The sequence below is a fragment of the Thermothelomyces heterothallicus genome (genome assembly GCF_042370625.1).
Source record: "Thermothelomyces heterothallicus CBS 202.75 unplaced genomic scaffold P884_scaffold_9, whole genome shotgun sequence".
Taxonomy (NCBI): Eukaryota; Fungi; Ascomycota; class Sordariomycetes; order Sordariales; family Chaetomiaceae; genus Thermothelomyces; species Thermothelomyces heterothallicus.
This window is the reverse complement of record NW_027192570.1, coordinates 591,750-619,657: the sequence shown is the minus strand read 5'-3', so window position 1 is coordinate 619,657 and position 27,908 is coordinate 591,750. Positions and strand designations below refer to the sequence as shown.

Sequence of the window (27,908 nt, the reverse complement as noted above, 5' to 3'; positions counted from 1 at the left end):
CACAACCTCTTGTTGAATTTCATCCCCGTCCCGCACCGATCCCAACACCCACTCAAAAGATCGGTGTCCGGCCCTCTCGACGACGCAGTTGCTCCTTCGATCCGATTAGCCCGCCGCTCCTTCCCCTCCTCCCCTCCCCTCCCCCGCCTTCTCCCCCCCGCGTCATTGTCGTCGAATTCCAGGCTGAACTCCCCGGACCGGCAAAGATGTGCGGCATTCTCGGTCTCATCCTCGCCGACTCGACGAGCATCGAAGCCGCCGTCGACCTGCACGAGAGCCTCTACTACCTCCAGCACCGCGGCCAGGACGCCTGTGGCATCGCGACATGCGGGGCTGGTGGTAGGATATTCCAGTGCAAGGGCAATGGCATGGCCTCCAAGGTGTTCGAGGACGGCAAGCGGGTTGCGGACCTGCCGGGATACATGGGCATCGCCCACTTGCGGTACCCGACGGCGGGAACGAGCTCGGTAGGGCTTCTTGCCATTGCTCCAACGTGTCGTCTTGTCTGTCTGTCATTGTCTCGGGGGGCTGACCCTGCTGCCTTCGCACACAGAGCGCCGAGAGCCAGCCGTTCTACGTCAATTCCCCCTACGGCATCTGCTTCGCGCACAACGGCAACCTGATCAACGCCCCCGAGCTGCGCGACTTCCTCGACAAGGAGGCGCACCGCCACGTCAATACCGACTCGGACAGCGAGCTGATGCTCAACGTCTTTGCCAACGCCCTCAACGAGACGGGTAAGGCCCGTGTCAACACCGACGACATCTTCAGCGCGCTCGCCCAGACGTACCAGCGCTGCCAGGGCGCCTGGGCCGTCACCGCCATGATCGCCGGCTTCGGCATCCTGGCCTTCCGCGACTCGTTCGGCATCCGCCCGCTGATCATGGGCAGCCGGCCCTCGCCCACCGTCGAGGGCGGCACCGACTACATGCTGGCCTCGGAGAGTATTGCCCTCCGCCAGCTCGGCTTCCGCCATTTCCAGGACATCCTCCCGGGCCAGGCCGTCTTCATCCAGAAGGGCGGCAAGCCCCAGTTCCACCAGGTCACCGAGGCCAAGGCCTACTCGCCCGACGTGTAAGTAATGCCTGCACCCCCAACCCCCGGGGCCTCTTGTCGGGCGTGCCGACTCCGGTTCCGGGATACGCATCGGTGTCGTGCGGCCGTGTCTAACCGAGATGCTGGTGATTCGTAGCTTCGAGTACGTCTATTTCGCCAGGCCCGATTCCGTCATGGACGGCATCTCGGTCAACAGCAGCCGGCAGAACATGGGCGCCAAGCTGGCCGACAAGCTGCGCGAGGTGCTGGGCGAGGACGGCATCAAGGAGATCGACGTGATCATCCCGGTCCCGGAGACGAGCAACACGGCGGCGGCGGTCGTGTCGGAGCGCCTCGGCAAGCCCTTCTCCAACGGCTTCATCAAGAACCGCTACGTGTACCGCACCTTCATCCTGCCCGGCCAGAAGGCGCGCCAGAAGAGCGTCCGCCGCAAGCTGAGCGCCATGGAGTCCGAGTTCCAGGGCCGCGTCGTCTGCCTCGTGGACGACTCCATCGTGCGCGGTACCACCAGCAGGGAGATTGTCAGCATGGCGCGCGAGGCCGGCGCCCGCAAGGTCATCTTTGCGAGCTGCGCGCCTCCCATCAAGTACCCTCATATTGTAAGCCGAGCTGATTTGTCCCCTCCCCCCCCCCCCCTTTTTCCCCGGGGGAACGGAACCTTCCCCCTTTCGCGCCTAGCCGTCTTTCGCGCCTAGCCGTCCGAGAAACTAACAGCCCGACACAGTACGGCATCGACCTGGCCACCCCACAAGAACTCATTGCGCACGAAAAGACGCGCCAGGACATTGCCCGGCATATCAACGCCGACGACGTCATCTACCAGGATCTGGACGACCTGAAGTCGGCATGCATGGAGGCCGCGCCCGGCGGGAGAGTCACCGATTTCGAGGTGGGCGTCTTCTGCGGCAAGTACCGCACACCCGTGCCCGAGGGCTACTTCGAGCACCTCAACGAGAGCCGGGGCAAGAAGCGCAAGATCGCCGAGCAGGCGGTGCCGACGCCCTCAACAGCCCCCGGCAACGGCGGGCCCGTCAATCTGGCTAAGCGCACACTCGTCGACGGCGGCGCTGCCGGCTTGGGACAGGTGGGGGCCGATGAGGATGTGAACGGAGAGGACAAGATCGCCGCCTTGGCGAACCCGCCGAACAGGCAAGATATCAGGTTCGTTTTTTTTCTCTCTCTTTTCTCTGCTGTTGGCGTTCGTTCACGAATAAGGGGCTAGTTGCTAACGGGTGTTTCCTTACCTCTGCTCTCTTCAGCATTCATAACCTGGCGAACGAGCCGACTACCCGATAGAGGTTGGCATGGTGTTTGCTCAATTTTGTTGAATCATCGAACTGTTGCATGCATGGAGCCTTGAAACGGGGCCCGACGGGTGTAAAAAAAGGGCTTAGAGCATTCTGACATGTCCAATAGACGGATAGAGAAGAAGAAACGGTTAGCTTCTCGTTGCGCCTGATGGCTTGTGCGGGAATCAAAGGGCAAAACAAAGAGAGGGTCGGATTTTTTTTTTTTTTTTTTTTGCTCAAAAGGAGGATGCCTGTTGGCCGAGAAGGAGGTTCACGCCGTGGGTGGCAGGGCTTGTATGTAGCTCGTGTACCCATTGTATGTATGCATGGATTGTATATACATACATATGGCCAAGGGCGGGGTGGCGGTCTGCTACACTTGCGTTGGCAGCGTCGATGGATCGGAGGGAGCAAAGAATAGGAATGTGGTAATGAATCGCTCCTATCTCCTTCTCCTCGGTTGTGTGGATTACGAGAGGTCTTGGTTCATTAAGATGTATCACACTATCTGGTGCCTGGTTTGGCGAAGTCGTGTTTCTTTGAGGTGACTTCTGGTTTTTGACTCATCAGCTCCACCCAACTGTCCCCTTGCAGTACTGCCTGCTCATGGCGTGTGTTATGTACGGATTACTTTCGGCGATCTGTGGCATTTTGGTAACTAGAGCGTACTTCCATTCCCAGGACAAAGGATAAAAAAGGATGTTTATCTGCCACCATTCTGCCATGTTCGACAGACACTCGATGTCCAGCAGCTTGACGCATCAATTGGAGAAACAAACACTTGGTACTAGACATCGCCTTGTAAAGAGATACCAGTTGCGGTACCGGAGCAAGGAGTAAAAATGAAGCAGAAGAAAAAAAAGAGGAGTCCTTATGGACGTACCGCGGATCGAACGCGGGACCGTCTGTAATACAATGAGGCATTGCAAAACAGAAATCATACCACTAGACCATACGCCCGTAGACTCCTGTGTTGGTGGAACGCAGGGTTTAAAGAATATGAATATGGCCTAGATGCCGCGTCAAACTTACCCATGCCTAGTGATGCTTCTTCTCAGTCTTGTCGCTTTGAAGAACACCGCACACGGAATTGATATGTGCTGTTGACCGTGTGAGATTGCAAGACTGTTGTTTTTTTCAAGTCCAGAACCTCCGGGGCTCTCTCGGCCTGACGCACCATATATGAGCTCGGTCATGCACGCAGATGCGTACGTTATTGTCCAAGGCGCTCAGCAAGCCGCTCCATGGATCTGACGGGCGCCCCACCGCCAATGGGTTCCTCGAACAGGCGTCCGTGATTCGTTCCCGGCCACTGAAATAAAAGTTCCCAGACACCACGAGAGCCTGCTTCCATTTGCGCAATGAGCACCAACCACTAGGGGAGAAAGAAAAGAATAAAAAAAATGACAGGAGACAAGAAAAAAAGACAATCCTCCCTGGATTCTGGGACTGGACAGCAAAAGATCGACCCGACTGGGACTCGAACCCAGAACCTTTACCAGCCACGTGTGCTCGCGCTTCTTCGACCCGTGAGTCGAGAGGAGTCGGGAGGAGACCGGAAAGTAACGCGCTACCATTGCGCCATCAGGCCGGACGAGTTGATTTGTTGGGGTGGGCTGGCGGGTTTGCTACTCATGATGGCCGGGCTGCTGATCCACCGGTGGGGTGGCCAGCAAAAGTCTGCACAAGTGATGATGTCGATTGGTTCGATTCGGGTCGTTGTCTGGATGACCCGTGCTCCACTCCCACCACGCTGCTTTCGGTCAAATCCCCCACCCCCCACCCCCCTTGTCGGGCCGACTCAACCCCTAACCCTTGACTACTTCGTGTGTGAGCAGCAAACGGGCAGTTCGGGGGGACGTCGCCTTTGGGCGTCTTCCAACCGCGCAGATAATGTCATGTGCAGTGGCTGCAAGGCTGTGAACTACGTGTCCCGATTTGTACTTGAGTAGTCGACACGTTGATGGTTGTGGGGGAGAGGAATACCGGGGCTTCGTGTTGAACCAAGATAGAGAGGGGCAGGCAGAACAATCACTGACCCGTATCCGTACAAACCTATTTTTTTTTCTTCATTAGCCTTGGCCTCAGCCAGCGCAGGCAGGCAGGCAAGCACGTCACGAGACGGTTACAGCGCAAGCGACCTCGTACACGCTGCAGCAGCTTCCTCATCCATCGTCAGGTCAGTTTCTCGGCTCAGCTCGAGATGACGCCCGCGGAAGCCATCCGCTCCTGCTCCGCCGCGTAGACCTGCCACGCCGCCTCCCGCACCCCGCCGCAGTACGACTGGTCCTTGCCCGTGTGCATCCAGAACGCGGCCCCGCGAGCGGCCGCGAAGGCGCCGGCGTCGTCGTCGCCGTCGTCGTCGTCGCCATCGCCCGGTATGATGAGCTCCACCTTTCCCAAGCATGTGGCGCGGTTGCCCTGCAGCTCGGGGATGCGGTCGACGACGCTGCGCTGCCGAGGCCCTGTTTTGTATGTGTATGTGTGCGCACGCGCGTCAGAGGGTCGGCGAGCCTGAACATGCTTCGCGGACTGAATCTAGCTGAGGTAGGCTCTCGTACCCGTATGATTGTCCCAGGTCAAAGGCGACGGCGAGTTCATCCTGCCACGACTCCGAGGAGGACGAGGCCGTGCTCCTTCCCGGCATCGTCACCTTGCTGATAGAGCGCCGGAGTCGAAATGGAGAAGGGGGAAGAGGAGGAAGAGGGAGAGTAGAGCAAAGAACTCATACCCTTTGGTCGCGCGTGGCGATTTGTGACTCCTGAGGCCCATCATCCCCTTGCTTCCTTGAGCTGCTTACTGCTTGCTGATCTACACAAATGCGGATGTTTGTTGCTAGCTCTTGGTGTGCAGCATCTCGTGGCTGGTGTCCCCAATTTCAAGCAATGGCTGCGTTTCTGAAGTATCCAGGCAACAAGTGAGAACTACTCGCCCATAACTCTACTCGCATTCCCGTACGCGGTCCTCCGTGTTCACGATGGGACATCCGAGTTGGTTGAAATATGCCCTTAGTTCAATCCTCTATGTCGGCTTAACCGTCCTATTCGGTCACTGGTCAGTGATTTTGATGGTTGGGGTGGGGCGACGCGAATGCATACCTACCACGCATGAAGTAGTGTAGCCTGCTTGGTCGTGCTTGAAGGTACGATAGATGTCCATTGCCGAGTTCCAAAGATGGCTGTTGGTTTGTTGAATGCCTGGCTTCCGTGCAGAGGGGTGATGCCGAACAAGGAAAGAGGTAATACGCGACAGGCACGACATGGAAACCGACAGGCGCACAGGAACAGAACGCAATGCGGCTGCCGCAAGAGTGCCTCCCTTCCATGTTCTCTCCGACGCCATACTTTACGAGACTGGTCTCATGGTCCTGACCTGATAACGTGGACTGTGGAATCGACATCAACGTCGTAGAAACTTGGAAGCTAGTAGCGGGCATGTTACCTATTAGGGTTAATTAGAGCAGTGCGTTCTTTCTGCCGTCCGTGAACGATTACACACCACCTTACAATCATCAACTGATTGAACGAGAAACAAGAACAACGAGCAGTGAAGCCTCCAAAGAACCGAAATAAAAAAATTCGATAGAAAAAACGGAGGGCCTGGGAGGACCCTGGATTCTAGTGCGGTTTGTGTGGATCGAACACACGACCTTCAGATTTAAGTTCCTGAAGTTTGGGCTTCAGTCTGACGCTCTCCCAACTGAGCTAAACCCGCTGATAACTGGTCAATTGTATGAGAAAACAAAGCTCATCTTGTGGGAGAAAGGGTGGAGTCGTGGAGGGTTAAGACGGAGCCGGCTGGGATTGTTCTCCGTACGGAGTGCGGATCACACTACGGAACCGTACGTATATCAGGAGGTTCTCGGCACAGAGGTGGGGCAAAAACGACTCCAGAGCCACTCCTCAACGAGGTTATGCATGCTACACTTACTGAGTTGGTGATACTCAGGGATGCTATGGACAGGTAGACGGTTGTTAGTAGTTTGAGTGAAGAGAGAGAGCAGCGTTAGCCGTGACAAGCACAGAACGGATCTACACCGCTATGCGGTTCGATGCGTGTTCGTTTGTTTGCACTTGTTTTCGAACGCCTGAGGAAAAGGGAACGAGATCAAGGGCGAAACAAGAAAGCAAAGGTGAACAAATAGCTAAATTCCAGGGATAATGTATAAACAAGCTCAGCTATATTTCTGTCATGAACAGTCCGCCCTTATCTCATGACCGTGACCATGGCGATTGACACTAACGCCGTAACACGGACCTTTCCCGCAGGGGCTCCAATAACAATTGGACCTGATGTAAGTGGTTTTCCTAATTCGGCAATGTCCAAACAAAGGCGCGCCCTTCACGTTCTTCACGTTGTTTCGAGAAGGTGAAATATCGAGCATCATAAGTCGGCGCGGTTACGATGGTCTGAAATCCCCGTCGCTTGGCACGGCACCTCGTGCGGGGAAATTAGAGATGCAGGTCCCCAGCTCTTCGGCCGCACTCGTGGGAATAATACCCATGGGATTTATCCGGGCGTCGGTTGGGGTGGAACGGAGCCGACAGCCTTAGCCTTCGGGCTGACTGGCCCGGCCGAAAGGTGAATAACTCCAAATCGAGAGGGTTGGCGTAGCAGGCGCGTCTATCAATTACGACCTTCAGCGTTTTTGGCAGGGCGAAAAAAGATTGCTTGTTGGCCTTGTCCCGGGTCCGCGGTGTTGGCGTTGCGCCGGGGGTTCGATGCATGGCAACTACGAGTACGGATAGGTCGATCCCCTGAAAGAGGAAGAAAGAAATACTGAACCTATCCCACACCGAGGGCGACGTGGTCGCCGACCTGGCCGTGCCGACGGGCAAGATCCTGCGCTGCCACGCCCGACACCTTCCCCGGCCACGGCGCCTCCCTGCTGTGGTTCGACGACTTCTCTAAGCACCCGGCCTATGACCGCATCGTCAAGACCTTCGAGAAGCTGATCCGCGAGAAGCCAAAGCCGGGCTTCAAGCGCAAGAGGAAAACCGTAGCAGCAAACTAATCCCAAGCTGTACTGTGCATGATATATGATATATGCATGTTACCCTCGCTTCGTAAGTCAAGAAGAAGAAGAAAAAACATATCTGTCGCCATACATTAAGAAATAAATGTCCGTTCCGTCTCATGATATACCAATCCCTGGGAAACAGGATGACAGAAAAAAAGGAAATAGAGTAAAATAAGATAAAAGGAGAGAAATGGGGAAAATACAAGCAAACTCCTAACAACCCCCGGCGCTGACGTGAAGACCTTCAGATCGTAACCGTCCCAACGAGCGGCAAGTCCCTGCTGCTGCCGCCCACCTCGATCTTATACTCGCCACCCCTGACAAGCCGCCACTTCTGCGCCACCACGTCCCACACGCTCAGGTCCCTCCTCGTCAACGGGAACCGGACGGTCGCGGTCGCCGACGCGTTCAGGAACGGCTTCTCAAAGCCCCTCAGCTGCCTCACCGGCGCCCCCTCCGCGGGGATCCCCACGTACAGCTGCGCAACCTCGGCGCCGGCCACCTTCCCGGTGTTGGTCACCTCGGCCGACACCTCCACCAGCACATCCCACAGGTCCTCCTGGCCGCCCTCGACGATCCGTCCCGTCGGATACTCGCCGAGCCGTCCCGCGGAGGCCACCTTTTCCACCACCAGGTTGTCGTAGGCAAACGTGGTATAGCTCAGCCCGAACCCGAACTCGTACCGCGGCGTGATGTTCCGCGCGTCAAAGTGCCGATAGTCCAGGAAGACGCCCTCGGTGAAGTTGCTCTGCGGGAACCGCGCGAACATGCTCCCCTCGGCCGCCGCGTCCGGGCCCAGCACGGGGTAGTCCGACTCGTTGCGCGCCACCGTGTACGGCAGCTTGCCCGACGGGTTCTCGTCCCCGTACAGCAGCGACACCACCGCGCGCCCCGACGCCTCCCCGGGCAGGTGCGCAAACAGGAGGGCCGTCACGTTGGGGTGGTCGACGAACTGGTCGACCAGGCGGATCCCCGCATTGTGGATGACGACGATCGTGTTGGCGCAGCGGTCTGCGACGTGCCTGATCAGGCCGTCGGTGTAGTCGTCGCGCGCGCCGGGTCGGTCGGCGGCCTCGGCGGCATAAGCGTTGCCGAAAACCAGGCAGGCGTCCGACGCGGGATTGACGAAGGGCTCTCCGCTGACGAAGTCCCAGAAGAGGGCCGTGCCGTCGTCGTATGCCCGCTGGACCAGCGCGTCAAAGGGGGAGACCGTGGTGGCCGGCGACGTGGCCCCGGACCCGCCACCCGAGTAGATGGTGCCGTTGAAGGCGATGGGCGTGGAGTCATACTCGCCGGGGAGACCAAAGAAGCGGCCGCCGAACTCGGTGTAGTTGAAGGACTCGGAGCCCCAGAGCCAGGGCGATTGGCCGGGCGAGGGATTGTTGTGGTCCGGGTTCTTGGCCGAGTAACCGAAGACAGACAGCATCTTTGGTTCTCTCAGGGGCAGGGCGTTTCGGGTGTTCTTGACCAGAACGTGACCCTCGACGGCACCGTCGAACAGTGTTGACCGGAAACTGGAGTTCCTCGCGTCGACAATCCTGTGATTCCTCGTGAGATCCGTGGACATACCGATACCGGGCCGTGGGAAGTCCCGATCCTGGCCCAACAGGTACCATGTCGCGAGCGTCCTGCGGCTGTCAGGAGGCGATGATGAAGCGGCAATGAGGCGGCATTTACCTGACAACCATGTCGTCTACGCGAGTTTCGGAAACCGAACCATTGTTGACGGCGTCGACCAGATGCGCACCCCAGAGAGCATCGCCATTCGGCATGGCAACATCCATGCCTGCCAGTGCCGCGGCGACCCCGGCATGCTGGGCGCCCCAGTCGCTTACGACCCAGCCCTGAAAGCCGAGCTCGGTCTTGAGCAACCCGTTGAGCGCCTTGCTGTTTGCGCAGCCGTACGAGTTGTTGAGGCGTTGGTACGAGCACATTATGTTGCCGCTGCCGGCGCGGATAGCGTCTTGAAAAGGCCTGACACATTATTAGCAGCAGGGGAGCAGGAGCAGGAGCTCACGACTTACCATAGATAGAACTCGTGCATGGTCCTATCATCTATGTTTGATGACACGGACTGGATGTCGCCGGAGGGGTTTCGGTTCGTCTCTTGCTCATTGCCAATATAGTGCTAGTGAATGTCAGCCGGATATGGTATAGATATTGGGAGGGAGGATCCAGCAGAGGAAGCAAGATGGAACAAGGCGTAGTGTGAAAGAGACACCGAGATGATGGGAAGAAGAGAGACGTTACCTTGGTGCTGGTGATAACGCCGGCTGCTTGGACCGCCGCGACAGTCTCAGATACCAAAACTCCCGACAAATAGGGGTCGCTTGAGAAGCCTGATCGATTTAAATTAGTAACCAGCCGCGTCCATACTCTTGGGGAGGAAAAAAAAAAAAGTTGGATTACCTTCCCAGTTCCTACCGCCCAGCACCACTCGACCAGCTGGCCCGACGACAGGGCCCAGGATCACATTGACACCCTTGGTCTTGAACTCGCCTCCCATTCCAGAACCCCGGCGGCGGGCGAGAGCCTTGTTCCAGCTGGCACCAACATGGATACCGCTCGGCCAGGTACTGACGAGATCGGTGCCGCGGAGCCCATTTCCCGCATCGCTCAGACACATACCCGGGAATTTGAGGCGTGGAATGGCCGGGAGAGAGCCGGAACAGCCGGGAAATGTGCCATCGCCGGCAGTCAAGCTGACCTACCCACCCCGTCGCTCATCAGTAACATCGCCCGCAGCCGCTCCGGAACAGGCCACTCACCTTCTCCTCAAGCGTCATCCTCCGCACCAACTCTCTGGCTTTCCTCGTCGCCTCTACCCACTTGCCTTCACCACCCGTAATATTCGCTACACCACCGTTAGCCGCGTAAGATATGATGATGAAGAAAAGGAAAGGAGCAAGACAAGGAAAAAAAAAAGAAGAAGGAATTACTCACGCGAGGGATACACAGGTGGCGACAGTCCGTAGAACCACGAGTCATCCTTGATCACCCCCTCCCCATCCTCGCCTGCCGACGCAGAGTCCCCGTCCCCGCTGCTGCGGGTGCGCAGCGCGGCCAGCCCGGACAGACCGCCGCCCACGATGAGCAGGACGGCGGCGACGACGAGGGCGATGCCGCGCTTCGTGCGGAGAAACGGGAAGCGCTGCGTCGGCCTTGATTGTCAATTGCCTTTAGAGGCCGAAGCGGCGGCCGTGGCGGCGGCCGTGGCGGCGGCCGTGGCGGCGGCGGCGGTTGTGGTGGCATTGTCTGCGATGAGGGGCTTGGAGACGGGGTTGGTCGTCGACATTGTTGTACAAATGTGATGTGTTGGTTGGTTGAAGGATGACCTGGGAAACCCGGATTGGCGGGCCGTGGCAGATAAGACGTAGTTACTGCGGTGTGATGCAGAATGGGATGTTATCGGTATGTAACCCTGTTCAGTCAAAAGTGAAGAACGCAATTCTGCGATCTTGCGGAACGGACGAGAGGGCCGCAGTTGCCTGGTCAGTCACTGGTTGGCTGATGATGAGACAATCATCTTTTAATAGAGCTTTTTAAGTAAGTAACTACCCTACATACAACACCTCAGGCACCTAGGTAAATACGGCTTCTTGAACCTTCTATTTGGATTTACAGTGTACTGTACATGTACACTCGAGATCCGGTTTGAGAAAGCTCTCAGCAACGCGACGGGGACAGCTGCATTTCACTTTGACGACCAATTACTTGAGCACCTCGGGTTTGCTTGTTTACTCCTGTCAGCTTGTTACTTTCAGGTTGGTCGAAGGAAGTCGTCGGTCGTTGTTACCTCCCATTACTCTTGTCTTGTGCCGTGCGGGGTCACACAGTAACCCGAGACCAACCACAGCACAAAAAACAATGGAACGCAAAATGTTACTTGAGGGACTGCTCAAGACGCTCAGCCAGCTACATGTCTCCCGTACATGGAGAGACTTTCAGACAGTGACCAATTTGCTAACAAGCATATGTAGTGCTGCTTTCCCCGTGAAGTGCTGATTAGTTTGGTACCCCAACCTCCGGCGTGGAGAGTCGAAAACGGTGGTTGGCGGGGTGAAAACGCATAAGCGGGCGGGGCCGCATCAACAGACTTCTGAAACGAGGAGACTAGACCAATTCAAGCTGCTCGCCTTGTGGCGCCGCCTTCGTCATCCCTTATCGCCAGTCCGATGCACATCTGCAGAGCTTGTCTCGTGTTGTCTCCGACGCAGAGACAGCGTGCACGGTGTGTTTCCTCGAAATAGAATCCTTTTTTTTTTCTTTTGCTATCTCAAAAGAAAAAGCAACGGACCCTGTACGTCGAACATTGAAAGTGACAAGAGATCCACGTGGTTGCCATATGGCAGATGGTAGGCTCAGACAGTCGATCCGGGGAAAGAGTCCACTACCTATTTTTGCGTGCCTTAACAACGCTGGTTATTGCGATTTTGAATCTCGCATCAAACCTACTTGCTCCTCCAGGAGTATTCCCTGCATGCACTCCGAAACGCGATAAGTTACTTCCCCTTCACATCTAGGCAGCTCCATTTCCGCTCGGGCTAGCAGTCGAAATAAAGAAGAAAAATTCGAAATCACGGGATAGGAGGATTCGTTCGGGGCGAGGTTGATGTCAGAAAAAGCAACAGTGGTGCCGATCGCCCGGAAAAGACTGCCCCAGCCGGTCTGAACACCCCCGCCGACCGGCCGAGACCGCGGCTGGGTTCCGGGAACAGCTGGAGACAAAGGCGATGTTGTCGGCGAGTATTCGAAGTGCGCCCCGAACCGAGCTTCCTGGGACCTCGGAAGAGTTAGTGTACATGCTAAACTACGCTAGTGGGTTAAGTGTAACGTTAGCGTACCTACTACAGTAAGGTGGTGCAAGCGATTCCTCGATTACACAGTACGCTAGTGTAGTGTGCGGAGCTACTCCGAAGGGCAGGAACTCTCAACAAGCCTCTCCCACTTTACTATACCCCCCCCTTGATGGGAGAGACTGCCGACCTCCAACTGGCCGAACTCCTTTGCATGTGCACTACGCTACACTACCCGGTAGCTTAGTGTACACAGAACAAGTACGGATAACTAATCCTTACCCAAGTAAAACTATCCTTTCCCACGCAGGTGCCACACCCAGCTCCTCGGGTCCACAAAAGCACACCCGCCAAGCCATGGCTTTCAGGGCAAACGTGGCCGAGGAGTTGGCGGCCCGCCGAACATGCCGATCCTCCCCTCAAAATTTCCGACCTCAAAACATGCCCGTTCTCATTTGTGAGCGACCTGCTTAGTGTACTCCGTAGTCACCAAATTGTCTTCCAATCCCCTCCAATCGTGTCGATTCGGGCGAGCAAACTTAAGTGTCCAGCTCAAGAAGGCCCCATCCGACAAGAGGAAGGAGAAACCCGTTGGAGTGAAGAGCGTGCCCTAGATCAATGTACTGGTTAACTACGGAGTAGTACGGTTAGTAGAAAAGCCGCCTGAGCATCTTATCGTAAAAACTTTAACCCTTACCCCCATTTCGGAGTATACTGTACGTGCGGAAGCGCAAACGAAGTTATCTGCCGATCAACAATTTGAAACCCTCAAGAATATCACCACCCTTCAGGAGATTGTTCCCTAGGTTGGGTAACATGGCTGTGTTGACCGCAGCAAGGGGTCCACGAGGTCAAGCACGCCAAGGTAAATACAAATACATATTCCATACCTTACATACGGAGTACATGTAGCTCTACAAAAGTACCTCCGCACTACGTCTGTCCTGCAGCATGTAAGGTACGGAGTGTAGCACGTTAATATAAGGTAGCATGGTCTGCTTCTCCACCTCCCCCTTGATCCTAAATTGCCCCCACAAAGTGCACAGGACTTGGGTGTGGTGGACGAATTAAACTTTGCTCTAGTACACGTTGACCCGCCCAAGTGCCGGGTTCTTCGCCAATGTCATTCTTCTTCCTTCCACGCTTCCTCCTGCCCTCAAACACAAAGGCCATGCATCGAGGTACTGCTCCGTTGGCATCGGCTCAATCCGGTCATGATTCCATTTTTGTTTGCGAGAAAACAAAAACGCTAGACATCTAATTCCACCCAGTGATCTCCGATACCCATCCCGTATCCAAGGCTTCCAGAAGATTATTCAAACAAGGGGAATGAAGCTGAGAAGGTGAAGTAGGGAAAGAAGGATAACAAACGCTACGCCCGACCGCTAGTATCATAGTGTATATATACAACGAAACAAGGGGTGTACTGCGTTACCTGCTGGTAACACAGTGGAATCCTTTCAAGACGTGGATGGTAGACTCGTCGGCGTTTGGTGGGGCGTGCGTGGTCAGACCCTATCAGGAATACACTTGTTAGGAACAGCGCGACGGGGGATGTGAAGCTTAACAAAAACCAACGTTTGGTATCGTAAAGAGAGGATAGAAGATAATGGGCCATAATAAAAGAAGGGGCCGGCTGCTGCTCCCTTGCGCAACCGTGCCCCGACAAGGCTGGCCGAGCAGTCCGCAGTGGATGCTTACAGCAGGGGATCCGGTACGCCTGCAATTGGGTCTCCCCAGCCCTGGGGGAGGGAAACAAGAGCAGTCGAGGATGCAAACTTCGCGTTCTTACAGAATGAGCTGCTTCAGGTTCCGCTGGATAATCATGTCCTGGACGGAACCCATTGTAATTTTGAGGAGGTTTGTGTCGGTGGCGTTGGTGAAGTGGCCGTAGATCTCCTTTTCTGGGTTGCGGTTTAGGGCGCGGAACTTGTCCATAAAGTAGTGGCTGGCCTTCTCCCAGTCGTTCGGTGGCCCGTGGTAGTCGGTGAAACCATGGTTTGTTATCGGGCTCTTGGCAAGCTTCTCCTTGAAGAGATCCATCTTGTTGAGGAAGAGGATGAGCGCCGATTTTGTGAACCAGTGAGAGTTGGCGATCGACTCCCACAGCATCAAGGCTTCGTTCATTTGGTTCTGTCCCAAGTCAGCTCAGTTCTCGCTTCGGCACCAGCAAACCCCGGGGTCACGCACGCCGTCCTTGTCCTCAACCAGGCACTGATCGTAACCAGAAATGGCCACCAGGAAGAGCAGGCAATTGACGTTCTCAAAGCAGTGAATCCACTTCTTCCGCTCGGAACGCTGACCGCCGACGTCGAACATGCGATATGTGAGCTGGCCCAGGTCGAAGACGGTTTCGGTGATGCCGGTAGTCCGTAGCCTCGATCGTAGGAGATCCTGATCTGTCGGGACGTAGTTCTTGTCCCAGAGCCTCTCCACGTCGTTGCAGAAGCTGTAGAGGGCCCGTCAGTCCCTGCATGCCCCGTCCAGAACAACCGCCAAAGCAACCACCACTTACTAATCGAGGTTGTCATGCAGCGCATACTCGTTTCCCTTCTCCATGGCCTTCCTGACGCCCGCATCCGTCCACAGTCTCTTGACGGGCTCCAAGTACTCTTCTGGTAACGGCTCATCAGCCGTCATCTCGTAGTCGACCATCATTTGCGCCATGTGTTTCTGTGGACAGCCGATTAGTATGTGGGGACAGGCGCCCGACTAGAAAGGCCTGAGCTTGCCTCGTTCTCTGGGTTCTCGAAGGCGATGTTCAGCTCGTTCATCGCGTCGGCAATCAGCCGGAATGACTGGAGGATATTTGTGAACACCACGGGCTTCCATTCCATCTTTTCGTGTTTGCTAAACCCCTGCGCGTAGATGAGCTTCATCTGCTTAAGGACCGTCGACTTCCCGGACTCTCCGGCACCTGTGCAAAGACGCAAGGTCAGCTGCGCGGCCCGGCCGCCATACGAAATAATGAGAAAAAAAATCGCCATTTCGCACCTAGAAGCAGAAGCTTGACCTCTTTGGCCATGCGCTTTTCGTCTGCGCGAATCATTTTATCAAGCTCGCGCGACCGGGCAGCGCCCGCCTCGTCGCTCTTCTCGCGGGCCCCGAAACACATGGTGGCGGCGTTAATCGGCAAACAGGAACCGGGTGGTTAGGTTTGAGTCCAGGTCGAAGGAGCCAGAGATCCCGGCGATATTCGCTGACGTCGATTACCCGTCTGTGTGGAGCTTCCCGCTGCGCAGTTTGGGCGGCGGGGCTGCTGGGAAGATCGATGCCACAACGATTGAAACGCCCACCGAACCAACTGTCGAGGAACCCAGTGCTTCTAGCCGGCTCCCTTTAGAACCCGCCACGAGTGTGGTGGTGCCGATGCAAGGCCCGAGCTGTCTTAGGGAACCGAAGCAATGCCTCCCGGACCCCTCCTTTCAGAACTGGGCTTTTCCGAACCCCCCCGCTGCTTCGAATTGCCTATCGTCGAGTCGCCGAGACGGTGGTGAAGGGGATCAAACAAGTCGGATGATAAGACGAAGCATGAATTGGGGGTACGCCTTCGAAAAGTGGCTGGCTAAGTTATTTCAAGAGGCGGAGCATCAGAGCCGTGTTGGCAACCGTACCATCAGAAGGCGGGAAGAATCGACAGATTGAAAAGATTTCGAGATTGACTGAACTTTCTGTCCAACGGACAGTGGGCCGGGGGGGGGGTTACACTACGGAGCAGCCCAGGTGCAGGCAGACTCTCCGTCTTGTACGGAGGACGGATTTCAATTCGGAGCGAGGTCAGATAAGTTAGTCAATTACCTGGTAACGTTATTTTGCTTTTGCAGCTTGCGACACCCCAAAGCCATGCCGGGACAGGGCGTAGCTTTCCATTTTCGGGGTTCTGATGGAGCCCCCCTGCGGCATGGAAGCAGCAGGGGTGGTGTACACTAGGTGGTATCTTAAGGTGGGGCGCACTCATGAGGTCCCCGTCTCGCCTGTTTCCCGTGTCTCTCCCCCGAATCGCGCGGCCGGCGCCTAATTTATCTTTCTGTGCTTCTAGTCCAGTGCGAGTTGGCACCCAACCGCGCCGCCAATTTGCGCGGCCAACAACGTATGTATGTGCAATCAACACAGGGCACCGTGCGGCAGAGCTGCAAACCCGCGGCTATTTCTGTACTGCGCGGCAGAGTCTTGTAGGGTGCGCGACAGAGAGTGGCCCATTCGGGTTCTCCCGCGCACGCGGGTCGTTCAACGGCGCAATCGTAGATCACAGCCGGATTCGTTCCAGTTTCATGACGGCGTTCCACCAGTTCGCAGTCTCTTGAGTGTACGGCGCAGCTCCGCATCAAATCCTTGGCCATATGGGTCGGCCTCCTGGCGCGATTCCGCGAGTTATCGGGTTTCCGACCCTGCTCGTTCATCGGCCACAAACACGCAGTACACTAGTGTATACGAGTGGGCTACCATAGTACGGATACAGATTAGAGGTACCGTACTAGTTTAACTACGTTACACTAGGTACTCTGCATCGCTAGGATACCACGGATTACTAATTCGTGCATGAGCCGAATTCGTCTTGCTGACTTGTCTTTGGCCACGAGAAGTGCTGCCTCCGGTCCAGCTGTAGTCTATCCTCGTGGCCTTCAGCCCAGAAACCAAGCTAATGCCACTTTTTTGCCCCTATTCCTCTGACAGACGCCTTGTCTGAGTTCGAGAAAAACGCCCCCGGGCTCAGGAGATCGTGCATGCTCGCTAGACCGATAAGAGGTCGGTACGGTGGGTCATGGATGGCTCAGAAGCCAATGACAGGCCCTGCTTCTGGGAGGGAAGGGAGGCCGCGGATGCGACACCTGCAGTCGCGGTCCCATCGCCCACTCCCGACTCCACGCGAGGTCTCTGCGCGAGGAGCATGAGAACGGACTGCCGCTCGACATCGGACTGGCCCATCGCCATGTCCTGCGGCTTCCTTCCCCTGAAAGGACAGGCTTTGGTGGTAGTTAAGTGGAAAAGCTCCATTCCCGGTTGAGCCACAAAACCGTCTTACAGGCGCTGCTTTTACTTACTATGTACAGTTGTACACGCATAAGTTATTCATCAAATATATCGTCGGCGGTAATCATATTCCCACCCTTCAACCCTTCAACCCTTCAAAAAGGGCAAGACGACGGCGAAACACGACATGTCAGTTGCCTCCCCGTGCTTCCCACGACCATGCCCTCCATATCTCTGCGAAAATTTCCTGTGGCGTTCGACTTGTCGCAGCACGGGCGGGATGCTGCAAAGAAAGGATCGATCAGCACAGTGCCTTCCATAAATTCACAGTGCACTAATTCTGCAAGCAGGGGTTGGGAGCGAGCGATATTTAGCGTGTGTTTCAGAAAGCCAACGTTTCCAGAATACCAACGCGCCAGGAACACGGAGACAACCCTTACGAAGTACTGCGTAGTGTAGTTACTCCGTATAGAGGTTATCCGTCGTGTATATATGTATGGACGTATATACATACATACAAAGATCAGAAGACACAGAACACCAGTGCACCTACGCAGTATACGAGCTCGTTGTTCTCATGCCATCTGTAGTTAGGTTCAATGTGAGATGGCGACCCGTGGGTGGCGTGATGCATGTATGCACAGTGGCTTTTCCTACTCCCACCAGGCTAACTACGTGTAGCTACCTAGCCATTCTCAGGGGTGCGCAGATCCGGAAGAGAATTGGGTCGGGGGAAAAGCGAGCAAAAACACGAACAGGGCAACTGCCGCGGAGTGCAGTGCGCACGTTAGAGCCACCGGATCATCACGAGAGGTGTAACTCCACAAATAAGATGAGGAGCATGAGAGCTTATTCGGCGTGATGCCAACCCCACAGTCGGGGGAGGACCGGGGACGCTGAGATGTTGTGTCTTCGGCCGCTCCCTCCGGCGCTGATAACTAGTTAACGTTAGTTATCTGTTTCCTCCCGCCTCCTCCGTCCCGGAACGCCGAATCAGCCAAGCGGAGCCCCACCCGGGCACCCGTCTGCTCGGGGCCGTGTCTGGCTCGACAGAAAGCTCCCTTATCGGCAGGACATCATTCTTGGCCATCGCATTTCTCTAGATCGGCCGTCACAAAAACAAAAATATGCTATGCCTCCGTGAAATTGAGATTGAAGTAGGAAGCACCGCTAAGGCAGGCCCCTCTACGCCGAGCTGCGGCCGCCAGGTGACTGATGCCTAGATCGGTCAATTCATTCCATGGACTCCGGCCGCGCTCTTTACATGCACCACACAAACACTTTGCGGCTCTCCACACTTTGGGCATCATTGGTCCCGACTCTTGGGTTTACCACGTTTTTATTCGCTCACCCGTGTCTCGGCCTACCGACTGAAAATTTTCTGCACAAGCACCAGGAATTCACCTGCTCGAAGTCCCCCTCAATGTCAAGCAGCTGACACAAGACCGAAACTACCCCCCGCCTTGACCTACCTCTCTGGTTCGCGTCAAATTGGCGCTGTCTCGCTCACGGCGTCTTCTCCTCAAGCCGCCGCAAACCTTCGGTTCCAGCCTCCTGAAGAAGCCGCGCTTCAACCAATTTCGCAAAATGGGTGACATTACGCACGCGACCATCAAAGGTGCGTATTGTTGGTATTTTCTTGTGTCGTTTTCCTGGCTCCAAAATGGTGGTGGTGGGCTTGATCGATAACGTCTACCCCGCCATCCTCGACCCGAGCCCTGTCGTCACCCTATACAGCGCCTTGAACGCCTTGCGGCGCAATTGGCACTGCTGACGTGCCCGGCATCGATGGTACCCGCCTTTGACTCGGAAATGAAGAATGAAGCTGTCGCTTTTGGGGATCCAGCGACTCCTTCCGCAGCGCTGCGGTACCATCATCGAGCAGGGAACCCCGCGCTTTCACATCAGGGCAGCCCCAGAGGGCGGCAGACAGGCGCGATCACTGATTGCCGTGCCCATCTCGGGCGGGCGTCAAGTGACGCAATCGCGTTAGACTGGTTCTTCCGGCCGTCAATGTATAGCCAGCCTCGCTGACACAACCTGCAACCTACAGATGGGTGGTTCCGCGAGATTTCGGACATGTGGCCTGGTAAGTGCACAACCCAGGACTTGTCGACCCAGATCCCCGGGGCCATCCCTAACTCCGCCGGGCAGGTCAGGCCATGACCCTCCGGGTCAAGAAGGTGCTGCATCATGAGAAGAGCAAGTACCAGGACGTCCTCATCTTCGAGTCCACCGACCACGGCAACGTGCTGGTCCTGGACAACGTCATCCAGTGCACTGAGCGGGATGAGTTCTCGTACCAGGAAATGATCACCCACCTGGCCATGAACTCTCACCCCAACCCCAAGAAGGTTCTCGTCATTGGCGGTGGCGATGGCGGTGTCCTGCGCGAGGTCGTCAAGCACGAGTGCGTTGAGGAGGCCATCCTCTGCGACATTGACGAGGTATGCTTGGAATGCACACCATTCCCTCCCCTTCCCCCCGGGGAGCCTCGAACCTACCAAAGTCCAGCCCGTCGCTCACACGTCCTAGGCCGTCATCCGCCTCTCCAAGCAGTATCTGCCCCACATGGCCGTCGGCTTCAACCACCCCAAGGTCAAGGTCCACGTCGGCGATGGCTTCAAGTTCCTCGACGACTACAAGAACACCTTTGATGTCATCATCACGGACTCCTCCGACCCCGAGGGCCCGGCCGAGTCGCTCTTCCAGAAGCCCTACTTCCAGCTGCTCCACGATGCCCTCCGCGAGGGCGGCGTTATCACCACCCAAGGTTGTATGTCTCATTTATTCAAGAAGGTCGAGACCTGGGAGGAGCTGTCCTTGTTCTCCGGGCCAGGCACCCGATATGCCTGATCCAGCCTTGTATCTCTCAGGAGGCTACCAAGTGGTAGTTCGTCTCGGCTTTTCTCTTTGCGACAAATATCCTCATTTTTTTTCCCAATGTTTTATGAGATTTCCGGTCCTGGTCATCCACCGCCACTTCTCCCTTTCCCCCTCCCAGAAAACCCCCAATCCTACCTGGCTCCTCCATATGGTTTATATAAGCCCCAGCTCAGTTTCGGCACGACCGACTAACGCTTGAGAAAACCACGACAGCTGAGAACCAATGGCTCCACCTGCCCCTGATCACCAAGCTCAAGAAGGACTGCAGTGAGATCTTCCCCGTCGCCGAGTACGCCTACACCACCATCCCGACCTACCCCTCGGGTCAGATCGGATTCATGGTCTGCTGCAAGGACCCCAACCGCAACGTCCGCGTCCCCGTCCGCACGTGGAGCAAGGAGGAGGAGCGCAAGCTGTGCAGGTACTACAACGCCGAGATTCACAAGGCCAGCTTCATCCTGCCCACCTTCGCGCAGCAGGCCCTCGAGTGAGGATAAAATCGCCAGCCAGGGGAATGAAAAAAAATGAAAAAAAGAAACGGGTTGGAGAGTTTGTGCCTTGCTCAAGGGAGGGGGTTAAACCGGGAAAAGAGAGGTTTCGCAGCTAGCATCTCAAGGTGATGCGGCAAGAGCTGCTTGGGGGAAAAAGCAGAGACAGCCGTCCTTGGCCGGCCAGATAAAGCTGCTACAGCGGCAGGGCGTCGAAGGCCCAGCGGGCATCTGGACAAGAGCGAATAAGAAGCAAAATAAACTCCAGAATAGACTTGCGTCCTCTCCCCCACTTTCCAACCTCCCCACCAACACCAACAATCCCTCCACCCTCTTCCTCCCCATCTCCTCTCAGTGCACTGAATACGAACTCGGGATCCACGAGAGTTGACCACGCGCGTTTGAATTGATGGATTATTATTATAAGTGTTACGGTAACCTCACACACGCACATCCTACGGTTTTACGCGACTCACGTCTGCATAGACATCAAACCGTCTCTGATCCCTCAACGGGATCCCCTTCCTCGCCTCCTCAATCTTCTCCCCATCCAGGTCCGCCACTACCACCTCCTCCCCTTCTCCAGCCTCCACCAGCACCTGCGCCATGGGATCCACCACCAGACTGTGGCCCCACGCGTGGTACCCGGCGCTCATGTCGCGGGCCGGGCTGCACATGGCCACGTAGACCTGGTTGTCCACGGCCCGGGCGCGGGCCAGCAGCTGCCAGTGCAGGGGCCCCGTCGTGAGGTTGAAGGCGCCCGGGTACACGAGCGCGAAGCAGCCCCGGCGGGCGGCGATCATGGCGAGCTCGGGGAAGCGCACGTCGTAGCAGATGGCGATGCCGACGCGGCCGTAGTCGGGCAGGTCGACGAGGGCGAGCGAGTCGCCGGGGGACAGCACGTCCGACTCGCGGAACGTGATCTTGCCCGGGATCGAGATGTCGAAGAGGTGCATCTTGCGGTACGTCGCCAGGAGCTCGCCCGTCGGCGAGAAGGTCAGCGACGTGTTGTAGTACGTCTTCTCGTTCTTCTTCTTATTCTCTCCCTCCTCGATGGCGTCCTGGCCCGAGGGGCCGGAACCGTCCCCCGTTGTGACGAGCTCCGGGATGGAGCCGCCAATCAGGTAGATGCCGTTGTCGCGTGCCATGGCCGAGAGCGCGTGGAAGGATGGAGACCGCTCGGGCGAGGGCGGGGATGGGAGGAGGCGCTCGGCGTAGGACGGGAAGTGGTCGCATCCGTAGGGGGAGTTGAAGCACTCCGGAAGGACGACGATCTTGGCGCCCGTCGCGGCGGCTTCGCGGACCTTGACGGCGGCGTGGGCCAGGTTGGCCGCCTTGTCCGGGCCCGCGGCGAGTTGCACGCACGCGATCTTGACGGGCTGCTTGAGAACGGGGGAGTGCGGGGCGGATGACGCCATCGTGCGGAAGAAGAGGGACGCTGATGATGGTGGGAGAGGTTGTGTTGCGAGGGAATGGCGGGTTGATGCCCGGCTGAGCGTGCTTGAGAGGACGCGGAATGTCCTCCAGGCTAGTGGTGGTGCCCGCATCGCGGAGGTAAGCGGGGTGGGGGGATTATGTGAGGTGTGCTCCGGGCGGAGTTGTTTGTTCGGAAGGTCATCGGCGCGGGGTCCTTCGAGTTAAAGCGGGTCCCAAGTCGGGTCGCGGCTAACTTCGGCAGGAACGCGCCGGGCCGTCCCATCGTTGACGCGCAAGCGGCGTCGATTGTGGTTTTGAGTCGATAACGGAAGGCACTCAGGCCGGCAGGAACAATCCCACCAGCACTGGCAAGTGAAATCTGATCTGAGAAAAAAAAGATTAAAGTGAATATCCTCCTGTGCAAGATTATTCCCTCTCGATAACCACCTCATTCTGCGACTGAGACGCTGCACTCGAAACCCCGGGTGTCTCGGCGGCGTTCTACTCGAAACCTAACCATTGAATCGGGCAAATGAAAGTTAGGAGATTTACTCTGAAATTCTATCTTCTTATTTTTTTTTTCGATCGAGTCCAATAGCGTTTGTTGTCCGGTGGTTTCCTTAGGTGCTTCTGCTCTAATCCGCTTTCAGATCGCACCATGAACTGGACCGAGGGCAGTCTTTACCGCCACAACCGTGGCCGGCTGCGCAAGGTCAATCCAGCCCGTCAACGCCAGAAGGAATACTTTGCTCGCGCACGTGCTCGTGCTGCTGAACGCAAGGCTGCCGAAGAGAACGGGCATCCCCCGATATCCTTCCTCCAACAGTGCGGCAGTCCCTCCTCTTCCTCCCAATGCTCTTATGCCTCCAGGAGGTCTGGTTCTTCGTCTGGGCGCCGAGCCTCATTCAGGCCAAGCGGTAGACGGACTGAGACGAGCGAAAAACAAAACAAAAACGCTTTGAAGACAGACGACAACCCTCTGCCAACCATAAGCCGCTTCTTCCAGGAAAGATCAGGTGGAAAGACCGTCACCAGCCCCCAGGTAGAGTATGACGAGGACGCCTTGGAGCGGATGAGGCAGAAGTTGCTTGCCAAAAAGGACTAGGTGTCCTCCCGTGAGCCTCTGTTAACATCTGCAAAAACCCCTTCAAACACCAGGTCACAGGATCGAAGTCCTCAGTCCAGCCTACAGGAAACCAGGAAGAAGCGACCTCACATCGTTAGCGAGGGCAATGCGTTGAAGCGCAGAAGACAGCAGGCGCATTCATTACTCCGCGGTGATGTAATAATCCAGATTGGTAGCCAGGAGAAACGCCCAGGGGAGACCTCCAGCATCCTCAAATCGAGGGCCTCGGATTCAGTCCCCAGCTCGCAGGCGTACCAGAGCGGCCACCGGAAGCCGGTAGAACCCGAGAGCGAATATGGTAAGGGATTCCGCTTTTGGTTGCGGCAAGTTTGATCTGACACCCCCTCAGGTGATCTTGCGACGGGTTCCCCGCCAGACAAGGTGTACCCGCGATCTTTGCTGCCCATGAGAGAACCATCCGATGACCAGGGAGGGAGAGGAGAACAGCGTTGCTGCGTCTCGAGCGACGCAGAGGGTCGCACCCTAGTTTCTTTTCCCGAATTTTCCCACCCGCTTTCAATACGACCTGTGCCTGAATCGTTCTTTCATCTCGAGAGTTTCGACTCCGAACATACCGGCACTGTCATGGCTCAAGTTGGTCGGGCTGAGACTCCCGTACCGCCCTCCCAGGAACCTGAAAATACCAAGTGGTTCAATTGGCTGGCTCAGCCCAGCAGCCCCGTCAGCAGCCGGGTTGCCGTTGAAGGAAATCGAGTGTCATTGGAGCCTCGTGTCAGCCCTGGAATTAGCGAGTTTCGCCCGCCCCAGCGGGCCAAGCTTCCGCCCTCACTCCCAGCGAGAGAAATCACTCCAGGAGACTCACATCAGATTGACACCAGACAATCAGAAGACACCGGCGAACTGCTTAGTTCTAGCGACTCCTCGAAAATCCTATATCGGTACGAGGAGCTAGTCCACAGGCTTCGGAAGTTGGAAGACATTCAAATACGTCGCACACCATCATCAGCACACTATGTTTCCGAGGTGAGCAAAGAGGGCAGCACGGAAATTGTTGAGAACCGCGAGGAGCGGACAAGCTCCGTCTCCAATCACGACGACTACAGGGGTAATATCACCACCGAGGTCGAGGGCCAGAAAGAAGACTGCGCTGCTAGCGATGGGAGAAGAGCAGTCAGTCGCACCAAACACCCCGATAGCTCGGATCACCAGCCACGGTTAACTGAGCAACAAGTCTATGCAGAATCGGATGGACCCGATCCGGAGGAGGCCTGGAGATCATTCGTTTTCGGCAATGATGATGATAGTGACGCAGTCGGTAAAGCAGCATTTGAAGAAGCGAGACATGATGCAACACGGAGCATTCAGACACCGCCCTCTCAGGTCTCTCATGACAAGGCTCTCCAATCCGACGGGAACAGCAACATGGCAACAGTCGGCACCTTCTCTACATGCTGTGACAACGAAACATCCAGGAATGCGGAGTCATACTCGGCCATTGAGGTGTCCGGAAGCCTCGAGGCTACATATTTTCCTTCATCAACAGGAACAGGATTCGATGTTACGGAAACCTCGAATGACTCTGCTCATGACTCGAAGATTGGAGTTATTGCTGGTTCTAGCACTATTCCAGATAATGAGAGTCCCAACGACCTTTCAGAGAGCGATAGGTCCGCTACGTTTGCTGATACCAGTACATCAGTGTCACACGCCGCCGCGGCTTCGGTAACAACCTCGATGGTCGTGGCCACGGAATCGAGCGAACCAGGAAGATCGGTGGCTCACTTTCGCTTCAGTCAGCCCAAAGTCTTTGTAGGGAGCAGATCGAAACAGACACAAACCGAACGTGCCGTGAGGCCAAGCCTCGGGATCACTTTGAATAGAAAGGGAAGGGGTCGCCCAAGGAAGCGAGCGAACGATGGCCGGGCTGATATCCGGGCCTTGCCCAACTACAGCAGCGATCCGATCGAGGACTATGACGACGAAGGGTCGGTGCGTAAGAAGGATAGAAAGGCTTCCAAGTCGCTCTTCCAGAAGCTTGATCTGGTCTGATGGGATGTCCCCGGTCTGGCCGGCTTAGTTTCCTCACTCTGTGGGTTGCGGCCGCGGCCTTGGTGGCTACTGTCGGCGAGCTTGACGTGCCCTTGTACTGTACTTCACGTCAGCTGACTTCGGATAGCAACTTCTGAAACTTGCTAGGCGGATGCCGCGGTGATTCTCCAGCTATCCTGGCATCCGCTTGCCCTAACACTGCTGAACTCAAGCTTCGTCCTGGGATGAGCCGACTCCTTGCCACGATAGCATGACCCCGTGCTGGTCCAACTTGTTTTATCATCATGGGCTTCGACTGTCACCGAGTGGGATCTGCCGGATGATCAACGTCTAAATCAGTCATCAGCACGTCGCCGGCCTCCTGAAGCGGTAGAAGCTGGCTGAAACCGAGAGAACCTCGAGAACCTACACTACAATTAACGGACGTGTACACGCATACAGGAGCATATTGTGCCCCTGTGTTCTAGAACCTCTCGACGGCCCGTTTGTGGGAGGCACCGCCCAACGCATTAAACTTGAAGCACGCCACCAGCAGGCCAGTTCTCTCGCACAAGTTGAGCTAGACAACGCGAGTATTCTCCCATTGGTTCTCGTCCTATGAGGCAAGGGCCATCGACGTAAGCGTACCCTTACCATGAAAGCTTCAGAGTATCAGTAGGCCACGGGGGACCCTGGAAAGAAGGCGGGAAGCGGGATCGGAGCTGTGCACCAATACATGGTACGACAAAGATACTACGGACCTTCTTCGGTCTCGAGCTGTGCCCACAAGTACTTCTACACAGGAGACATGACTCGGGGCGAGAGGCCTGCCAAGTTAGCCGGCAAAGGCCGAAGTCAAGGCTTGGATGTCATCGGCGAGGGGATATGGGACCGGATGGATGTCCGAGCGCAGCCAGAGGAAGTTGCTGCTGTATGTTACATACTGTATTAGGTACGGAAACGTGACAGGCACATTAGAGCGATACGGCATGTACGGCTTAGGTATGTGTGCTCGTACATAGATGTAGGTAAGCAACTCTGCACGCAGTTCGAATGTATGGGCTATTCTCTCTTGTGGTTTGTGTGGCCCGTATCAAAGCTGATATCATGCACCAAGAAACGAGAGAAGAGACATGAACGCGTGTGTCTGAAAGTCTTATTCGGCTTTTCTGTGGCACCAAGCTCAATGCGCCTTGACCTGCTCGTTGACTGACCTCCCAACGTGTTGAACCGAGCCAAACACATGCATTAACCTATGTATGTGTCCACCTGCCCGCAGTTCCGTTGACGCCACCCCTTCCTCTCCCGTTTTGGTCCAGCCCTTCCAGCCCCATACGCCATCTGCCAAGCCCCTTGCTTTTGTTTTCTTGTTCTTTTATTTATTTACTGTTGGATGAAAAAAAGAGAAAAAAAAGAAAAGAAAAGAAAAGAAACGAAGTGACCCCGGCGGCCGGTGTCATCGGTATCCTTTCTGCCGGCCACCCTCTCCTTTGCAAGCGCACACTGGGATATCATTGGTATCTGTTTCCGGCCGTGATGACATTAAAAAGGTTTGCGATCCTTTTGGAATCGAAAACGACAACAGATGATGTTAGGAGCGCCCAACGCCGGAACCCGCGGGTATGCTAAAGTACAAGAACAGAGAGTAAAGCTAAACAGAACGTAAGGAAGAAAAAAAAAAGGAAAACTCCGTGTGTATGTAGGACCGATGATGGTAAATGGCCACCCGTTCGTACGTAATAGGTAGTAGTTGCGTAAAAGAAAAATAAAATAAATAGGTCGAAGGAATGACGAGAAAGGTGGCGTCGGGGGTGCAAATGCTTCAAGGAACGAAATGCCGGTGATGGTACTATGCTCGACCGCAACATCGTGCAATGCAATATCAAAAGGAACGTGAGGGTCTTCATGACAAAACGATGAAGAAGTGAGAACGTCCGGTCAAGGACTATGACGAAAATTTGACGGATATGTCAAGTGTAAGACGGCTGCCCTCAGGAGGGCTTGAAGACGGCGCTTGTAAGGAAAATATCCTGGGGAGCGGGCTCAGGTGCCGGGGCGGTGGCAGATGAAGTTAGAGACGAGGAGGACGGCTTTTCGGCGAGCTTAGAAACAGGCGGAGGTTTCCTAGCAGGAGCGCCACCGTTCAGGGCATCGTGGCTGCGGGTGCGGCAGATCTGTCGTCGCTCGGCTTCCGTCAGCGGCGTGCAAGAAGAACCCTCAGCCGAGGGGTCGGGCCCGCCCATGTTGGCGATGGTGTTCTCCACGTCCTTTAGCAGGGCGGGAATGTCGAGATCGGCGTATACCCGGATGGTTTCGGCCCGGCGCGGCTTTGATCCCTCTTCGGCAGCTTCGTTGGTATCCATGTCGGCGGCTTCCTCGACCAGAGGCTGCTCCAGAATTGTGGACGGCACGTGAGCCCGGTGTGGCGAAGGCGACGAAGAGGATGCGGGCGTGAAAGAAGCCTTGGCTGGGCTCCGAGGCGGCGTGGAGATGCTAGCGGCGTTGAGAGGCCGGACGACACCGAGGGCAAGCTGAAGGCTCTCGCTGACCCCGACGATGCTTCCGGTGGGCGAACCCAGAGTGACGGCGGCAGCGACATGCTCTAGGAGCTTTTGGCGGACCCGAGTACGTCGGTTCTCGGCCTGCTCAAGCTTGCTGGCCCACTCGTCGATCGAAGTATCAAGCTCCGCAAGGGCCTCCTCCTGCTTGAGGAAGGCTTCGTGGCTGAACTTGGCTGTACGCGCGGAACGGAGGTACTGGCAGACGCGCGTGTGGAGGTTTCGCCTTCCCGACCGGAGAGACATGTATGTGTGCCGGAGGTATTCAGTGCGCTCGTCCAGGTGGCGAAGTTCCTGCGTGTTCACGTCAGAG

General features: G+C 56.1%; 8 protein-coding genes and 3 non-coding genes across 11 annotated transcripts in view; 4 read left to right on the top strand and 7 right to left on the bottom strand.

The window, feature by feature from the left end:
• Nucleotides 1–206: 206 nt before the first annotated feature.
• P884DRAFT_299274 (nucleophile aminohydrolase) lies at nucleotides 207–2,352 on the top strand (the record flags this gene model as incomplete). The annotated part of the gene is made up of 5 exons (XM_069444679.1): nucleotides 207–467; nucleotides 554–1,074; nucleotides 1,193–1,655; nucleotides 1,781–2,217; nucleotides 2,316–2,352. The coding sequence occupies 5 exons, from the start codon at nucleotides 207–209 to the stop codon at nucleotides 2,350–2,352; spliced, it is 1,719 nt and encodes a 572-aa protein (XP_069298191.1).
• An 867-nt stretch (nucleotides 2,353–3,219) lies between these two features.
• On the bottom strand, nucleotides 3,220–3,305 carry P884DRAFT_t74. The gene has a single exon. It is a non-coding gene; the product is annotated as a tRNA-Ala (tRNA).
• Nucleotides 3,306–3,810: 505 nt separating this feature from the next.
• Nucleotides 3,811–3,936, bottom strand: P884DRAFT_t73. Its single transcript has one exon. It is a non-coding gene; the product is annotated as a tRNA-Arg (tRNA).
• Nucleotides 3,937–5,966: 2,030 nt separating this feature from the next.
• Nucleotides 5,967–6,059, bottom strand: P884DRAFT_t72. Its single transcript has one exon. It is a non-coding gene; the product is annotated as a tRNA-Phe (tRNA).
• A 1,007-nt stretch (nucleotides 6,060–7,066) lies between these two features.
• On the top strand, nucleotides 7,067–7,359 carry P884DRAFT_299272 (uncharacterized protein; the record flags this gene model as incomplete). The annotated part of the gene is made up of 2 exons (XM_069444678.1): nucleotides 7,067–7,083; nucleotides 7,146–7,359. The coding sequence occupies 2 exons, from the start codon at nucleotides 7,067–7,069 to the stop codon at nucleotides 7,357–7,359; spliced, it is 231 nt and encodes a 76-aa protein (XP_069298190.1).
• A 16-nt stretch (nucleotides 7,360–7,375) lies between these two features.
• On the bottom strand, nucleotides 7,376–10,849 carry P884DRAFT_291682 (glycoside hydrolase superfamily). The gene is made up of 8 exons (XM_069444113.1): nucleotides 10,643–10,849; nucleotides 10,309–10,516; nucleotides 10,134–10,219; nucleotides 9,775–10,072; nucleotides 9,616–9,704; nucleotides 9,390–9,493; nucleotides 9,043–9,339; nucleotides 7,376–8,993 (listed from the first exon to the last, which is right to left on the bottom strand). Exons 1-8 carry the CDS (start codon nucleotides 10,658–10,660, stop codon nucleotides 7,610–7,612), a joined length of 2,484 nt encoding a protein of 827 aa, XP_069298189.1. The 5' UTR covers nucleotides 10,661–10,849; the 3' UTR covers nucleotides 7,376–7,609.
• Nucleotides 10,850–13,949: 3,100 nt separating this feature from the next.
• Nucleotides 13,950–15,276, bottom strand: P884DRAFT_277134 (guanine nucleotide binding protein, alpha subunit; the record flags this gene model as incomplete). The annotated part of the gene is made up of 5 exons (XM_069443043.1): nucleotides 13,950–14,294; nucleotides 14,352–14,610; nucleotides 14,677–14,834; nucleotides 14,894–15,078; nucleotides 15,156–15,276. 5 exons carry the CDS (start codon nucleotides 15,274–15,276, stop codon nucleotides 13,950–13,952), a joined length of 1,068 nt encoding a protein of 355 aa, XP_069298188.1.
• Nucleotides 15,277–19,184: 3,908 nt separating this feature from the next.
• P884DRAFT_242166 (Spermidine/spermine synthase) lies at nucleotides 19,185–20,915 on the top strand. The gene is made up of 4 exons (XM_069440261.1): nucleotides 19,185–19,221; nucleotides 19,287–19,579; nucleotides 19,668–19,908; nucleotides 20,232–20,915. The coding sequence occupies exons 1-4, from the start codon at nucleotides 19,212–19,214 to the stop codon at nucleotides 20,507–20,509; spliced, it is 822 nt and encodes a 273-aa protein (XP_069298187.1). The 5' UTR covers nucleotides 19,185–19,211; the 3' UTR covers nucleotides 20,510–20,915.
• On the bottom strand, nucleotides 20,898–22,166 carry P884DRAFT_258862 (putative nitrilase). Its single transcript, XM_069441285.1, has one exon. The coding sequence runs from the start codon at nucleotides 22,051–22,053 to the stop codon at nucleotides 20,962–20,964; it is 1,092 nt and encodes a 363-aa protein (XP_069298186.1). The 5' UTR covers nucleotides 22,054–22,166; the 3' UTR covers nucleotides 20,898–20,961.
• A 1,287-nt stretch (nucleotides 22,167–23,453) lies between these two features.
• Nucleotides 23,454–25,058, top strand: P884DRAFT_284588 (uncharacterized protein; the record flags this gene model as incomplete). Its single annotated transcript, XM_069443723.1, has 2 exons — nucleotides 23,454–23,947; nucleotides 24,113–25,058. The coding sequence occupies 2 exons, from the start codon at nucleotides 23,454–23,456 to the stop codon at nucleotides 25,056–25,058; spliced, it is 1,440 nt and encodes a 479-aa protein (XP_069298185.1).
• A 1,970-nt stretch (nucleotides 25,059–27,028) lies between these two features.
• The window catches only part of P884DRAFT_198905 (Up-regulated during septation-domain-containing protein), a gene marked incomplete at both ends in the record, with an annotated part of 2,464 nt that continues 1,584 nt past the window's right edge, over nucleotides 27,029–27,908 (bottom strand). The window contains one exon of the mRNA XM_069438192.1: nucleotides 27,029–27,889. Coding sequence (XP_069298184.1) covers nucleotides 27,029–27,889 — 861 coding nt within the window. The remainder of the gene's footprint in view (nucleotides 27,890–27,908) is intronic.